The sequence below is a fragment of the Eptatretus burgeri genome, chromosome 1, assembly GCF_056783735.1.
Source record: "Eptatretus burgeri isolate ZD-2024b chromosome 1, Ebu_testis_v1, whole genome shotgun sequence".
Lineage (NCBI taxonomy): Eukaryota > Metazoa > Chordata > Myxini > Myxiniformes > Myxinidae > Eptatretus > Eptatretus burgeri.
Window position 1 is genome coordinate 31,928,068 of NC_140961.1, and position 17,500 is coordinate 31,945,567.

General features: G+C 47.8%; 2 protein-coding genes across 12 annotated transcripts in view; one reads left to right on the forward strand and one right to left on the reverse strand.

Annotated features, from left to right (window-relative positions):
- The window catches only part of LOC147034170 (LIM domain-binding protein 2-like), a 427,197-nt gene that overhangs the window by 403,638 nt on the left and 6,059 nt on the right, over positions 1 to 17,500 (forward strand). For 10 of the 11 annotated variants that reach the window (XM_085877811.1, XM_085877842.1, XM_085877877.1 and 7 more), the window contains one exon: positions 9,413 to 9,555. In XM_085877811.1, coding sequence (XP_085733937.1) covers positions 9,413 to 9,555 — 143 coding nt within the window. The remainder of the gene's footprint in view (positions 1 to 9,412; positions 9,556 to 17,500) is intronic. The other variant, XM_085877824.1, reaches the window with a different exon arrangement.
- The window catches only part of LOC147034172 (uncharacterized), a 10,746-nt gene continuing 3,207 nt past the window's right edge, over positions 9,962 to 17,500 (reverse strand). The window contains exons 3-4 of the mRNA XM_085871142.1: positions 10,508 to 10,678; positions 9,962 to 10,415 (exon numbers count right to left, since the gene is read on the reverse strand). Coding sequence (XP_085727268.1) covers positions 9,962 to 10,415; positions 10,508 to 10,678 — 625 coding nt within the window. The remainder of the gene's footprint in view (positions 10,416 to 10,507; positions 10,679 to 17,500) is intronic.

Genomic DNA, 17,500 nt, shown 5'->3' on the forward strand with positions numbered 1-17,500 from the left:
AGTACTTCGGTATTTCGATATTCGACGAGTGACCCTATTTCGCGCAGGTAGAATGCGGACTGGGCTGTGGTGAGGTTAAACCCCCACCCGTGACTGGTTTCTGGCGATAGTTCCAGGAGGGTCACGACTGAATTGTCTGACCGGTGGGCGACGCGGCTGCCATTAGAGGTACGCGGCCGCTCGCACACCGGCGGGTGCGAATTCGTAACACTGGTGTCCGGGAGTGAGATTCGAATCCACCCCGCCTTCAACTAAATTAACGGGAATCGGTTCAGGGGTGTGTGAGCGACCCTCGATTCCCACCAAATTTGAGCGGTTTAAAATTTATTCTGAGAAGCAAGATGGCTTTTCAAGGCGAACGGGAGCAGGGGGTATTAGGTACGGCACGAGGCATGAGCGGGCCGCTATTAATGGCGCTACGAACCACGTGGCACGACGAAGGGGCTCCCGCCCACCGGCTCAAACCACGTGGGCATGGCAGGCGAGGCAGGACGACTGCAGTACATTACAAACTGAGTTGGCCGATGCATGGGAACGAATTTGGGAGCTGAATGAGGAATTAGCCGCACAATCGAGGAACTACATAAGGAAACGACACAAGTAGATTGTTTGCGTGGGTTTGTGTTACAAAAGGCGAGCACTGAATGAGGAATTAGCCAGCACAATCGAGGAACTACATAAGGAAACGACATAAGTACATTGTTTGCGTGGGTTTGTGTTACAAAAGGCGAGTGAACTGAATGAAAGAAAAAAGGAGGAGCAAATTAGTAATTCTCGGGATCGGAAGAACTTGGAGGAAGAATGGGAAAAAAGCTGGAAGAGGAAAAACGGGAACACGATGTGGAATTGGAACAACTGAAGGAGGAGGTAGAAGAAGGCAATCGGAAAAGAGAAGGACTGGAACAGACGATAAAAAGAAAACAGGAATGGCAGGAATTCCATGAGAAATTGCAGGAAATGGTGCAGGAAGTAGAGATCAACAAAGTGAAAGAAACAACGAGATTGGAGAAGGAAGAACAAGAAAGACAGTGGAATAGAAAACACAAAGAACAAGGAATGAGACAGGAGAAAGAAATCAGTCAATTGAAGGAAGCAACGAGATTGCAGAATGAGAAACAAGAGAGACAGTGGAATAAAAAACACAAAGAACAAGGAATGAGACAGGAGAAAGAAATCAGTCAATTGAGGGAGACAACGAGATTGGAGAGGGAAGAACAAGAGAGACATTGGAATAAAAAACAAAAAGAGTATGAATTTGAGGTTGAACAACAAAAGGAAAAGGCAAGGATGGAGAGATAGTGAAAGAGCAACGACTGAAACAGGAAAAAGAAATCAACCAATTGAAGGAAACTATGAGATTGAAGAATGAGGGACAGGGGGTGAAAGAAATTAAAAAATAAAGAAAAGAACAACTAAAACAGAAAGCAAGGTTGAGGTACGCAGAGATAATGAAAGAACAACGAACGAAACAGCAAAAGGAGCTTGGCCAATTGAAGGAAACGATGAGATTGAACCATGAGGAGCATGAGAGACGGTGGGGTAGAAAACAAAAACAATATGAGTTTGAAATTAATCAACTCAAGGAGAGAGCAAAATTTGAGTCCACAGAGATGGAAAAACTCCGGAAAGATAACAAACAGCTAGTGGGGCCCAGAGAGGAAGAAAGACTCAAATGGGAAGGAAAATGGAGCCAGGAAGAAATGCAAATAGTCACGGAAACAGAGACACGGGAGATAGAGGGTGGATTAAAAGGACCTAAGGACGAACACACGCACACAGAGGTAGCGACGCTTAATGGGGGTGAGCTGGCAGAACGTGTTGTGACCCGGTGCAAGCAGCTGGATAGCCTCCTTCGGGAACGGAGGGAGACGCTATTCTCCCTTGAAGCTGATCGCGACCATGTGAGTTCGGTCGTGTCAAGCGAGTTAGAGGGGGTGAATGCTGCGAACGGGTGCACGAGGAGCTTGGGGGGTATGGAGGCCCCGGGAACCCTTGTGGTTACACGATTCCCCAGCGTGAGTGTCCCGGTATGCGTGGTTGTGAGTGAGCCGAAATGCGTGCCTTCCAGCGCACCGTGTGTGACAGAGACACCGTGTGTGTGTGGGGGAGACAGCGTGTGCGAGTGAGATAGCGAGTGTGAGTGAAAGGTCGTGTATGAATGGAACCACATGTGCGAGGGAAATGGCATGCGTGAGTGAACGGCCGTGTGCGAGAGAGACCGTATGTGTGAGGTCGCTGTATGTGAGGGAGATGGCGCCGGCATGCGGTAACATGTAACCGCATGTCCCGGTGTGAATGCGATCTCGAGGTGTGTGAGCCTCGTGGCACGAGGGAGTTTGTGCGCGAGAGTGCGACGACGATGGTGCCTGACAGTGGACAAAGGCCGGGTTGCAGCCGTAGTTGTATTGGGGACCGTGCCAGGTTTACACGGCAGCGCGTGCGGGGTCCGTGCTGTGCAACGCACGAGGCCGCCACGTGCGCGCCTGCGCGAGTGAAGCCCGGTCTGGAAACGCCCGTGGTGGATGTTGCCGATCCCGTGACGGGCAAAAGCTTGGCTGGGAAATGGATTCGGACCGGATGGGTTCTCCACGCGAGTGTATTTGTAAAAGCTCCGACGAGCAGAGCACGTGTTCGCGTGGGGAACCCCTCAAAATGCGGGGCTTGCTTTGGGATGCGCAGGGTGACGTCATGGCTGCACGTGTGGATGGAATCCGGCAGGAGGGTGAATCCCTGCCGGATGGTACCGTCCAAGAGGGACGAGGTGCGCGAAGCACAAACGGCCGCCATGACCTCACGCAAAAGGTGCGCAAGTTGTGAAATGCCACACTGGTGTGCAGGTTGCGAACTGCCGCGCTGGTGCTGCGCGATGAAAAAAAAAGTAGAGCAAAGCAGGCCTCGGTTCGGGTGAACAGGATTCCTGAGGCAGGGGTGGAAGACCCCCTGTCCTGGGCACAGGATACCACTAGTTAGGGGGATGGGTTTGCTTAGTTAGACCGGCTCCATGGGGCAGGGATAAGTCCTCATGGGGCCCGTGGAATGGATTAGTTTGAGGGATTGTAGTTGAGACTCAGGATGGGAGATGGGAAATAAGATTTGGAGGACAGTGACAGACTGAATGTGTTGAGGGGACGTAGCTTAGCTACGTAGTATTAAATGGAATGTGCTATAGTTTAAGGGACGACGTGGGAGCACGAGGTAGTTAGGGGATGCAGATAGAAGAATGGCAGTGATCAGCGATCTGAGTTGAGAGAATTGTAAGGGAAGTTTATGAGTGAGTGAGGCCAGAGGGTCTGAGTGTATGTAGTGATTGTGGAATGCATGGTGCGATGAGTGATTGGGGGGAGGAGTGATTCCCGCCCAAGGGACCCCAGGATCAGAGTAATGTGAGTTCGGGGGTTAGTCAAATTGACAAAATGGAGGTCGTTTTGCTGTTGGTGGGGATGTAGGCTCAACCCATTTGGAGGGGTGCAGGAGCCCTGTTGACGGGCTGGGAGCGTGGTCACGAACGGTGAGTATCGCTGAATGGGTACCCCGGGCACCGGGCTAGTCAACCGCGGTAGGCCAAGGGTCCAGTGGGGGCCGGGATAGCGTAGTGGGCACGGGTGCGTCTGCTTGGTGCGGGGGCCCGGGGCGCCATTGGCCACGTGGGCAGTGTTGTGGGCACGGGCACCCGGGGAAGGGGCCCGGGGCGCCAGCCTGCCACGTGAGCATCGAGGGGGAGTCACCAGAGAGGGCACTCTCCAGTTTTAGGGAGCTGGTAGGCTCGGAGGCAGTTTAGTGTCCGGGGGTGCCATCATCAGAGAATCGGCAGAGGGTGGTTCCTGCCAAGGGAGCCACGCGTCCCAGCCATGAAACCGTGTGAGGGCACGAAAGGAAAATTGGGGGGCATGGCCCGAAATTTTCGAGGACACCAACACAGACGACGGGAATCTGGGTTGTTCGAACCGATAGTTTAAGCGAGAGGCGCTTGTTGAAAGCCCCGGGGTAGTTTAAAAGTTAATGGTTAGGGTAGATAGAGAAGTGTACCCCTCTGCACCATCCATCCCTTCACTCTCGTTGTGGGCCGCTGGACCCACTTTGGGTTAAGATCGCTGAAATCTGAGGAGGCCATTCTGAGGCTTTATTGAGCCTCGACACAGGACGCTAGCTCTCCCTCATTCCCCTCCAGGAAGGGAACATAGGGGTTGGGAGTAGGCTGGGAGACGATAGGTCTGCCGAACAAGCATGATAAAGGGGTTTAGGGGCCGGATTATAGTGAGGGAAGTAAAAATAAAAATAAAATAAAACAAAAAAATAAGTTGGGCCTAAATTGGTTTTTGCAAATTAAGGGAGTGGGTATGGACAGAGACAGGCTAAGGTGATAGGTTGGGAGGGAGACAGTAGGGTAGGTCCGAGCCCGCCTTTCGAGTGGCCAGCAACACCGCACTCCCTCCACCAACCTCCTTGAACAAGGCAAGAGGCCGGCCAACTTCATCTGCTGGCTGTTTTGCTGAAAGGCCTGTGCCGGTCGGATCATCTGCCGACTGTTTTGCTGCAAGGCCTGTGCCGGTCGGATCGTCTGCCGGCTGTTTGCTACAAGGCCTGTGGCGGTCAGCTTCACCAAAGGCCTTGTATTGCCATGCCATGCCTCGTCTGCCTGCCGTTGCCATGACCCCATGCCTGCGGCCCTTGTTGTGCATTCCCCCCCCCCCCCCGTTCATTATCATGTGCGCCGGGATCATCGCGCAAGCTGCAGGGACTTCCCTGTAGGCAGCCGCATCACGGGACTGCATTGGCGGCACGTGCACCGCTTTTGTTCACTGCGTTCATTTCACGCGGGAGGCCTAGGACTGCGTGTGAGCAGCCGGCCACGTTCCCTGTCACCTGCATGGTTTCATGAGCCAGAGACTGCGTGTGAGCAGCCTGGCTTCCTGCTGTGACTTTTGTTTTTCTCCACAGAGTCCATAGATGCTGGGCCATGGTTTAGTGTAAAATTTGTAAGTTAAGGTTGTAATTGCAAATGAGTTGCGCCCCCTGAATGTTTGTCGTAGCGCCGGCAATTTATTTAAGTCGTCTGTATGAGTGGGTTTGTTTAGTTAGTTACTCAGCCCGTAGGTTATTTATTTTTGGGACATGAATACACTGAATGTCGCACTCAGGGATCCGAAGGTAAATCGTACAAGGGGAAACTTAAACATGATGGCACACAAAAATTCGACGACTCGGGTCGAGTCTGTAAAAAGGGGAGGGGGTAGTGTTATGGCTGTGGAAATTCGCATTACACCATAAAGGTTCCTTAGTTCAGTTAGATCGATAAGTCTGTGTTCAGTTAGATTTCCCCACCGTTGTTTAATGGGGATTATTCGTGTTCACCGGGCTGCGACCCTTTGAGATAGTGTTTTTCTTTCTCTATCGTTATTTTGGACCGACAGAGCATGCTACCACCCCTTCCGCGTCGAAAACCGTCTGAGAACGTCAAACAAAGGTGCCATGGAAAGAACTGCAATGACGCGCGGGTTTTACCGCCTTTTTCTCCGAGGCTGGTGTGACGAGAAAGGCGAGGCGGCTCGCTCGCGATTGGTGGATACGAGGAGTGAGGCGGTCGGAGTTGAGAAACGCCCCTTTTCGAGAAGCTTCTCGAAGGAAGGTAGAGCCGAGAACGGGACGGAGCGACGGGCGGAGCCCCGCACTATAAAGGGCGGACTGCCCGCGAGGTTCACCCCTCTTCTTGGTTCATGCTCGCCCTGTCTCACGGTGGTCCAGTTCTTCTTCTTCTTCCTCGCTTGGTTCCTGCGCTCGTGGTCCTGTGAGCGGCCTGTTGGTGGGAGACACGGACAGAAGGCGCAACAGTGCCGGCTGTGTGGTGGACCTGCGCGTCCGGACAAGGAGCGCCGGAGAGAGCTTGCCTGCCACGTGGGAGGCCCGGAACCAGGCGCGATCACGCTGACGGTCGTGGGAGCGGGACGTCGCGACTTGCTGACCACCGAGGGGGACAGGTAACCTGCCACGGTCTCGCGGGACCCGTTCGGTCCTCCAGGTCCCGCGTTATAAAGGTCCGTGGACCCTGTCTGCCACCCTCGTCTTTGGGGGTGGCCATTTCTTGCTTTTGAACGAATGTTGGTGGTGCCGTATCCTGTGAAGTAGACCTGCATAAGTGACTGTGCATGTACATTATTGCTCGTAGTCGGTGGTATTGCTTTTGTTTCTTGCTTGTACATTGCATAACTGCCTTGCTTGTGATGTGTGTGTAAATAATAAATGTCCTTGCTTGTGAATGTATCCCGTTCGTTGCGTCCTCTGTTCCCCATTGAAAATGCCATCTTGCATCGCAGAATAATTAGTTGGGTTTTAAACACCCGGTAAAGAGAATAGTGTGGTGGAGTCTGCGGGCCTATGGGGAAGGGCATGGTGATGATGCATGGTGGGCGTGATGATGGGAGGAGTGGCCGTGAGGGTCGTCAAGGGATATGAGGTGTGCGCGCCGCCTGAGGCGTCGTAGTATGCTGGAGTCGTCCGGCTCGTGCGTGTGCATACGAATAAAGGAGAGCTGCCGGGCAGAGTACGCCCGCGCTCGTACTTGCACAACACAGCCCGGCTCGACTGTCCTTCCGCTCGTGTCTGCCTGCTAAGCATCTTCCATTTCAGTACAGTACAAATCGGATCCGTCGAGGTCGGCGATAATACCCGCTCCGTTATCGCTGGAGAACGGAACGAACCGTTTAAGCGGTTCGTGTCCCAAGCCAACCTGCGGCGAGGTACAGCCCCTCGGTAGTTACCGCACGAGTACTTAGGTATTTCGATATTCGGCGAGTGACCCTATTTCGCGCGGGTAGAATGCGGACTGGGCTGTGGTAAGGTTAAACCCCCACCCGTGACTGGTTTTTGGCGATAGTTCCAGGATTGTCACAACTGAATTGTCCGACCGGTGGGCTACACGGCTGCCATTAAAGGTACGCGGCCGCCAGCACGCCGGCGGGCGCGAATTCGTAACTATATATATATATATATATATATATATATATATATATATATATATATATATATATATATATATATATATATATATATACATATATATATATATATATATATATATATATATATATATATATATACATATACATATATATATATATATATATATATATATATATATATATACATATACATATACATATACATATATATATATATATATATATATATATATATATATATATATATATATATACATATATATATATATATATATATATATATATATATATATATATATATATATATATATATATATATATATATATGTACAAAAACAGCAAAAAAAATATAAAAAATTCAGATGTTGTCTCTACAAGCTTTAAATTATTCCACTATGATTCAATAATTCGCATATTCGCATCTCACCATACCCTAATTTTTCATTCAATGGAATTACAAACTATTTGAATATTTCGTCTCATTTACCAAATACCACTATCATCTCCGCCTCTATTGCTGTCTCCACTCCCGCCTGAACTTATTTCTAGTCGGCCCAACATCCAGTGTTTTATATTCAATGATTCACGAAAAATATGTTCGTTATTTATTTAGTTATTATTATATTAAATTAGGGTATGGTGAGATGCGAATCCGTACACTTCTGAACTTCCGAGGTGGAAATGGACTGCATTTTCGAACTCAGTGGGGTTGATTTACTTTGAAAAATGGTTAGATGGACTACAAATTAATTATAGATTAGAAAATATCGAAATGAGTAGGATTAGTCACTCAACTCCAGTTATGATAAATCTTGTTTTAGGTCATATTTTCGAAATGGTAGTGAATTCAATGTCGGTGCAGTCATTTCGTGGAGTAAATCGACCCCATAGAGTTCGAAAATGTACTCCATTTCCACCTCGGACATCCAGAAGTACCTGTAATCGTACCTGACCATACCCTAATTTATTCAAGTCATGAGACTAAAAGTCGTCATATGGAGCGACCTCTAAATCACCTCCGATCAAGATTAAAAAAATTTATGCGCATTATTGGATCATATTAGAATAATTTTAAGCTTGTGGAGCAACATTCTATTTTTTTCAAAATTTTTGGACCACCCGAAATTATACATATTACATATATATACATATATAAATGTATATGTAATATGTATGTTTGTATATATAAAAAATACATGTATATATACGTGTGTGCGTGTGTGCGTGTGTGCGTGTGTGCGTGTGTGCGTGTGTGCGTGTGTGCGTGTGTGCGTGTGTGTGTGTGTGTGTGTGTGTGTGTGTGTGTGTGTTTTACGATTTATAGCATGATATTTCAAAAGAATTGGGGCCCAATATGTTCTACTTGATCAGGCATTGTGTGTTGGAAGTATGCGCTATATCGAATGCCCTTCTAGTTTTGTTCTGAAATAAGCAGAATCGCTACATTTTAACATAGGTGGAGGTTAATTAACTTTGTGTGTGATTTTGAAGGTGATTGGTTACACCGGTGCTAATTTACAATTGCTATTATAAGGGGGGTGGACACTTATCCAACCAAGATGTTCTAGCTTTGTATTTTAACATATTTTCCCAAATTTGTAGAATTTGTTTTTCACCTGGAAGTTGTGTGTTACGATGTGGAAATAAAGGTGGAAAAAGTCTGATTTAATGCAATTCATTTCCAGGCTATAAGGCAACAAAAGGTGAAAAATTTGAAAAGGGGGTGGGTGGATGTAGTTAAGCAACATATAAAGATATGTTTTTCTTTCTCCCCATCTTAAAACGATGTTTTTAAACTTTCACCTGAGTTTGAGCTGCGTTTCTCATTTGATTGCCTTAAGGTTTCCACGTATTTGCTTCTTGTCTTTCTCACCTGTTTCAAAACCTGAACATCCAATGCCACCAAGTTGTTCATGCGTAGTTTACAACATTGTTTGGATTAAAGGTGAACAAAAACATTCTGTTGCTTTGTATCAATTTCAAACCCTTTCACTCTTATGGTCCCAGGAACCATGGTGCCACACTCACTATTGCCGCATGGATCCTGGCCAACAGGATGTCTGCAACGCACTATCCTGTCTGTGTTCCGCAAACAGATCTGGAGAGCGAGCTTGGGAAATTGCAATTAAAAGAAGGATAAATGGGCTGTGTGTAGGCTGCAAAATGCAATATGTTGTGATTGGCTAAGCCTCTCAGTGCTGTGCGGAGCAGATGCGAATCCATAGTGTAGTGGGTTTTGCTGCGACTGGCTGAGTAGAGAGTCCTGTGGAATGGAGTTAAGATTTGAAAAATCCACCTTTGTTATTCAACTATTTACATGTTTTTTCTTATTTTGTGTTCCGTTTTGAATAGATTCCACCAGTGCAATTATAAAGGTGCCATTTAATATGTACATGTACTGCATATATCTTTTCTTCTTCTTCTTGTTCTCCATTCGTGCCATGTGTGGAAACTAGCGGAGCCGAGCCGTCCACCAGCGAAGAAACGGCGCAAGCGGAATAACTCTGCCAGCAGTACCTCTAATTCGAGCATTGGGCAGAACAATGGGACTACAAAGAAGAAGAGTCCTGCAAGCAGCAACTTCAGCCTCGCTAGTCAGGTACCTGTCAGCATTGAATTTATTACCTTTTGCAGTGTGTGGTGTGTGGTGTGTGGTCTGTGGTGTGTGATGTGCGTTTTTCCTGCCAGGGTCCTGTCTTCCTTGTCTGGCCTGTGCAGAAGTGATTGTGTCTGTACGTGCTTCAAAGTACTCTGGTGTTGATATTTCTTTTGTATTGTGAAGGGTGTGCATGCTTGTAGTTTGTGCAACAGATTCCCTCTGAGCTTTCGATTTCCCAATCTAATTTCCACGATGCAATTCATGCATTTTGATTAACCACAGGAATTATTTGTCTTTCTCAGAGAAAGACAAAGCTGCATTGCTAATGCCATTCGAGTTTCAAAGGCATTGTACACCCCCTGGTTTGGTGTACCATATTTTTAACGTGCAAGGCTTACAAAGTATTTCAATCGGATCCACGCACGCACTGTGCAGAGCACAAAAACCGTACTGCGCCCAGCAACAAAACACCATACTGCACAGAGCACCTAAAACTGTACTGCGCAGAGCACCAAAACCCATACTGTGCAGAGAACCAAAACCCGTACTGCGCAGAGTACCCAAAAACCATATCGTGCAGAGCACCAAAAACCGTACTGTGCACAACACCAAAAACGGTACTGTGCAGAGCACCAAAAACGGTACTGTGCAGAGCACCAAAAACCGTACTGTGCAGAGCACCAAAAACCGTACTGTGCAGAGCATCAAAAACCGTACTGTGCAGAGCACCAAAAACCATACTGTGCAGAGCACCAAAAACGGTACTGTGCAGAGCACCAAAAACCGTATCGTGCAGAGCACCAAAAGCCGTATCGTGCAGAGCACCAAAAGCCGTATCGTGCACAACACCAAAAACGGTACTGTGCAGAGCACCAAAAACCGTACTATGCAGAGCACCAAAAAACGTACTGTGCAGAGCACCAAAAAACGTACTGTGCAGAGCATCAAAAACCGTACTGTGCAGAGCACCAAAACCATACTGTGCAGAGCACCAAAAATGGTACTGTGCAGAGCACCAAAAGCCGTATCGTGCAGAGCACCAAAAGCCGTATCGTGCAGAGCACCAAAAACCGTACCGTGCACAACACCAAAAACCGTATTGTGCAGAGCACCAAAAACTGAACTGTGCAGAACATCAAACACGGCAGAACACAAAACACCGCACAACATATATACCACACCGAACCATGCACCACGTACCCCCCCCACGCACGCACGCACGCACGCACGCACGCACACACACACACACACACACACACAATTGTAAATATGGAGGGAGATGCATTAGATACATTCATCAGGTGTGCTGCAAGTGTTCTTGCTGTTCATGCTTAAACTCGCTCGCCGCCTCATGGTTTCAAAGACTCATTGCAGGGTCTCAAAAGTGATTGTTTTTTTTTTATCAACCACTGCGTAATGAATCTTGAGTTTCAACGTGGGGAGGGGGGAGGTGGCAGGGGCAAATCCAGGAATTGGGTAGTGGGGGTTTCCAAATACCAGAAAATTATATATTTTCCAAATAAATTACCGTGAGCTGTTCGTGGTTTATTGTTCATTAGGTACTGTATTGATGCAGTTTTTCTGAGGCTTCTGGCCTTTTTTGTGGCACACTTTCGTGGTAAAAGGAGTTCTGGGTGACCAGGGAACCCCTGGGTTTTGCCACTGTAATGGTAAATATTTTTGTTGGGGGGGGGGTTCCGGGCAACCAGGAAACCCCCCCGGATTTTCCACTAGGTGGGGGTTTAGGTGCATGTGGGATGATCTGTTTCGGGAGTGATGTCATCCTAATACGGTGGTTTCTAGCGTTGCCACCAAGCCAGTGGAGTCTGGCGTGGCCAGCAAGGTGCCAGGCAGGTGGCAGCACCGCTTGTCTGAGCACGCATAGCCGTATGGCGTCTGTTGGAACAGGTGGCGCACATGTTCTGCCACTTCGCGTGCGCCTCGACTAATTACTTAATTAGGTGAACAAATATTGAAATAATCACCGTGTACTTCATTAAGCGGTCTGTAATAGTAATTAACGTGATTGAGATTTTCGCCCTCCCCCTCTTCTTCAGCCCCTATCCTCCACCATCCCACACTTTCTCTCTCCACCCCCTACTCTCTCACCCATGCTGATGAGGAACGAGGGAATTAACATGCAGTAATTAGTGTGAATTAATATTCAGCGGTGAAAGTTTGTGACTGAAAGGGGATTTGTAGCAGAGCCAAATGGCAACAGCTGAGAGCACGCGTACACGTAAACCACCTGCACGCGCTGCTGTTTTTACCTTTTGCATGTGTTTTCTTGTCTGTGTCTTACCACTTCTTTTCTTTTTTTTCTCTCTTTCTAAAGACAATCTTCACAGCTATCACATTAGTATGGAACACGTGATATACTTCCTGTTGCAGGTTGTTATTCAAGGTTGGTTCAAACACAGAGCCCCATAAAGTGCTTAAACCAAACTGTACATAAAATGTGAATTTGGTGAAACCTCTTATTTTTGCTGCACCCCTCTCCTCCAGCCAAAATTCCTTCCCCACAAACTATCCGAGCTCAAGCAATGTCAAACCTCATCCACTATTTTTCTTCCAGAGCTCTTTCTTCCAAATTTTCTTGCAAATTTTGAGGCCTTTAGGTGCTTGTGTATGACCACACAAAGGTTTGTGCATTTGCTCTTTTATGGCATGCCACAGACTGCAATGCTTGAGGAACTAGAATGGCACTCGTCGAGCGCATACCTCCGTCAGACTGAAAAGTTTACGTTTTGTATCCCACTGATAGGCCGGATCTGTATCCGGCCCTCCAAAATCGAATCGGCTTGTTCTTGTCACCTACCCAAATCATCCACCAAGTTTTGTCATCGGTCCACAACTTTTTGAGATATCGTGCTTGCTGCATGTCGTTTTTGGCCCCATCTCTCAATGGTGAAGAATCACTTGAAAAAATTATCGTGTCCAGATTTGGATCTTCACCAAGATATAATCAATTCTTCCTTCTCACACACCCGACCTGTATGCCAAATTTCGTCTGAACCCATCTATAACTTTTTGAGATATCATGCTTGATATAAATTTTGGCCCCATCTCTCAATGGTGACGAATCACTCAAAAATTCTGGCACCCAGATCCGGATCTTCACCAAAATCGAATCAATTCATCCTTGTCACACACCCAACTTGTCCACCAAGTTAAGTTCGAATCCGTCCACAGACTTTTGAGATATCCTGCTCACAGACAGACAGACAGACAGACAGACAGGCAGGCAGGCAGGCAGGCAGAGACAAACAGGGGTGAAAACAAACCTCCGTCCACCTTCGGTAACTGATGTAACTACACAGTTGCTTGTCTGACATCCCAATTGCTTTGAGTGGAGCTCCCTCTCATGTCTCTCCAAAACTTCAGTTCATCTGGAAATAATATTTTGCATCCCTTCCCTCTCGCGTTGATTTTCGATGGGCAGGGATGCTCTTGGCTGTTGTTGTCCACTTCATGATGATGTTACTCGTGGTTCATTTGGGGGTGGCTCGGATAGTTGAAATCTTTTTTTATTGGAGGTGCCTACTTTGTGACTGCGGATTATCATTCCCCATTGGATGACGATTAATTCCTTCTGAGACACTATGTTCTAAAACGATTCCTTGAGTATTTGCTATTGTCCGTTGATGATCCATTTGATTGAAATTGTATGCACAGATTAGCAATTGTCATAACTCGAGGAATGAGAGTCTATGTCAGAATGGAGAGAGAAGGAAAAGGAGATTTGAGCAACATTGGAGTGAAGGGCCATCGGGGACCTTTTTGCACCTTTAATGTGGAAGGATTCGATGTTCTGGGAGTCTTCGTGTCTCGGTAAACAAACAGGAAAACTGCAAACATTATTAACATCAACAATGGAATGGTGAGTACATATCCAGAAATGAGCAGAGGCAAGGCCTGGATGGGCTGGAAAGTTAAGATTGATGTACGAGTCGAAAGAAAACAAATCTGGATGCAAAGAGAGTGGCACCAGGATAGTTTCAAAAACCAATTCAAATGACTATCGTCTACAGGTAGATATAGCACAGGCAAATGGTAACAGATGGAGCTGTAAATTAATGGAGGCAAATATTTTTTCCCAACCTTTTTGCTCCACAGCTAATATAAATCCTTTGCATTTTTCAAAAAAAATTAGTTCTGAAGGATATTTAATAATGTCAGTTCGAATTCCTCATTGTAGGTCAGTAAGTCGTGGGTAATTTTTATTTTTTGTTCTGGCATTTTTACAAAACACTATTTTGGAGATAATTTGCTCCATCAAGTAGAGAAAGCACCGATGTTATATAAAAAAAAAATGAAGACAACTATGTACAGGTCTCTCTGTGTCTCCCTCTCCCTCTCCCTCTCCCTCCCCTCTCTCTGTGTCTCTCTCTCCCTCTCCCCCCCCCCACTCTCTCCCCTCTCCCCCCTACTCTCTCCCCCTCTCTCCCCCCCTACTCTCTCCCCCTCTCTCCCCCCCACTCTCTCCCCCCTCTCTCTTCTCTGCCTCTCTCTCTCTCAGCCTCTCTCTCTCTCTCTCTCTCTCTCTCTCTCTCTCTCTCTCTCTCTCTCTCTCTCTCTCTCTCTCTCTCTCTCTCTCTCTCTCTCTCTCTCTCTCTCTCTCTCTCTCTCTCTCTCTCTCTCTCTCTCTCTCTCTCTCTCTCTCTCTCTCTCTCTCTCTCTCTCTCTCTCTCTCTCTCTATATATATATATATATATATATATATATATATATATATATATATATATATATATATATATATATATATATATATATATATATATATATATATATATATATACACACACACACACACACACACACACACACACACACACACACACACACACACACACACACACACACACACACACACACACACACACACACACACGAATGTGTGTGTGTGTGTGTGTCCTCCATAACTCCAAAACCATGAAACATAGCAGCCTGAAACTTTGCATGCTGGAAAGGGAACTCCAAGGGAGTGCATGAGTGAAAATTGGGTGTTTGGGTTGATTGAAACACCCCTTTTTGAAGGTGATTAACAGCCTTATTTTAATATATCCTTGATCAGGCATATCCTCGGCCACCTCACTGGCATCTGAAGGCACATCCTGGTTACCTCGCCTGGGTATTAATTCACCATTTTGTTTGGCCTGCTCAAGCATGCCACGGCTTGGAAAAGGCTGGAACGATTTCTTCATGATTAAGTTGTTTTTTTGACTTTCTTTACTCATATGATCGAATGCTTGATCATCATAAGTACAAATCGCTGGGTACATTGTAATGCTTATAAATGCCCGGAGACGTTAGCTTTCGTGACTATATTTCATTTCTGCACATGCCATAACCATGAGAATCTCTGAAACTAAGCCGAATTACAAAATTTATGCTCCAGAATTGAACTTAGCAGCAGTTCTGACTGCTATAAAAGTGTTAATTTGTTTAATTCTGACATTTGATATTTTGGGCATCTCTTGGAGGTGTGTGCTTGCATGACGGATCAGCAATCGGTTGCCAAGCCCAGCCGATCCTTATAAACCACCCCGTTGGATAAATACAAATAAAAAAAAAGAAACGTTTTGTTAACATCATGGCAGGCCAGCTGAGAGGTACGCATACTCACTCTGAGCTGTTTAGCTTGAATCCCGACCCAGCTCTAAACTGCCATACCGGTGTTTCAGAGGCAGGATGATTCATCAATGCGTGTGCCATTAAATTGGATGTAACATCTGCCGAAATCTCCTCCCCTCCTCACTCTTTTCTCTTTTCTCTTTTCTCTTTTCTCTTTTCTCTTTTCTCTTCTCTCTTCTCTCTTCTCTCTCTCTCTCTCTCTCTCTCTCTCTCTCTCTCTCTCTCTCTCTTCTCTCTTCTCTCTTCTCTCTCTCTCTTCTCTCTCTCTCTCTCTCTCTCTCTCTCTCTCTCTCTCTCTCTCTCTCTCTCTCTCTCTTATCTCTTATCTCTTATCTCTTATCTCTCCCTCTCTCTTATCTCTCCCTCTATCTCTATCTCTCTCTCTCTCTCTCTCTCTCTCTCTCTCTCTCTCTCTCTCTCTCTCTCTCTCTCTCTCTCTCTCTCTCTCTCTCTCTCTCTCTCTCTCTCTCTCTCTCTCTCTCTCTCTCTCTCTCTCTCTCTCTCTCTCTCTCTCTCTCTCTCTCTCCCCCTCCTCTTTCTCTCTTTCTTTCCCCCTCTCTCTCTCCCCCTCTCTCTCTTTCTCTCCCCCTCTCTCTCTATCTCTCCCCCCACCTCTCTCTCTCTCCTCCCCCTGCTTCCCTCTCTCCCACCCTATCCCTCTCACTCCCACCCCTATTCCTCTCACTCCCACCGCTATTCCTCTCACTCCCACCGCTATCCCTCACTCCCACCTCTATTCCTCTCTTACACTCTCTCTCGTTCCTCTCCCTCTCTACCCCTGCTCCTCCATCACCACCGCCACCCCCTCTGAAAAGGAGACTGTTAAGCACTGACTGTTTAGTTTTGAATTTGCCAGGTAAATAGCATGGGTTTTAAAAGCACCCTCCTGATTTTATGTAGAACCTAGTGGTTAAAAAGAAAATGTAGCTGTTTGGGCACGTTTTATCACCTATTCCCTTCCCCTCACGCCGCCTTCCGTTCCCCTTACACTGCTTTCCTTCCCTTTCCCCTTGTGCTGCCTCCCCCGCCCGCTTGCGCTGTCTCTCCCCTCCCCCCACTTGCGCTGTTTCCCCCTCACTCGCGCTTCCTCACCCTCTGTCGTGCTTCCTCCCACTCTCTCACGCTTCCTCCGCCTCGCTCGCGCTGCCTCCCCTCACTCGCACTGCCTTCCCCTCGCACACGTTGCCTTCCCTTCGCACGTGCTGCCTTCCTCTCGCACGTGCTGCCTCCCCTCACTCGCACTGCCTTCCCCTCGCACGCATTGCCTTCCCCTCGCACGCGTTGCCTTCCCCTCGCTCGCGCTGCCTTCCCATCGTTTGCGCTGCCTTCCCCTCGCTCGCACTGCCTTCCCCTCGCTCGCGTTGCCTTCCCCTCGCACGCAATACCTCCCCTCGCTCGCACTGCCTTCCATTCCCTCGCACTGCCTCCCCTCGCACGCACTGCCTCCCCTCACTCGTGCTTCCTCCCCCTCGCTCAGGCTTCCTCCCCCTCTCACGCTTCCTCCCACTCGCTCGTATTGCCTTCCCCTCGCATGGGTTGCCTTCCCCTCACACGCGCTGCCTCCCACTCGCTCGCGCTGCCTTTCCCTCGCTCACTCTGCCTCCTTCTCGCTCGCTCTGCCTCCCCTCGCTCGCGCTGCCTCATTCTCGCTTGTATTGCCTCCCCCTCGCTCACGCTGCCTCCCCCCCAATGCTGCCTTTCCCCCCTCACGCTGCCTTCTCCTCATGCTGCCTTTCCTTTCCCTCCCCTCACTCTACCTTCCCTTCCCTTACCCTCATGGTATCCTCCTGCCAAACCCCCTCCACCATCATAAAACACTCCAGAGGTCAAGGAGAGGGAGGGTTGTCAAAGAATGTGCGAATTGCACAAATGAAGGGGTTTTTTTTGTTTTTCTTTTTTGTTAAAGCAGTCGGAACTGCTGCTCGGTTGGATCAATTCAGTTTTTATAAAGCAATGAACCACCAGATCATGGCAGCCATGAGGTACGCTCGCTCTAAGTTGTCTCACCTGTATTTGAATCCCAACCCAGCTATAACCTGTCAGCTCAGTGTTTCACAGGCAGGGTGAGGAATCAATTTGTGTGCCGTCCCTCGGATGGATGTGAAACTGGACGTCACTTCAGCCAGAATCCACACTATCCCTCCTCTCAATCCCTCTCCCCCTCTCCACCTTCCCTCTGTCCTCTTGCTTCCCTCCCTCCCTCCCTTCCATCCCTCCTCCCTCCTTCCTCTCTCCGTCCCCTCCCTCCTCTCCCTGTCCCCTCCCTCCTCTCCCTGTTTCACCCCCTCAAATATCCCTGTCAGGGAAGCG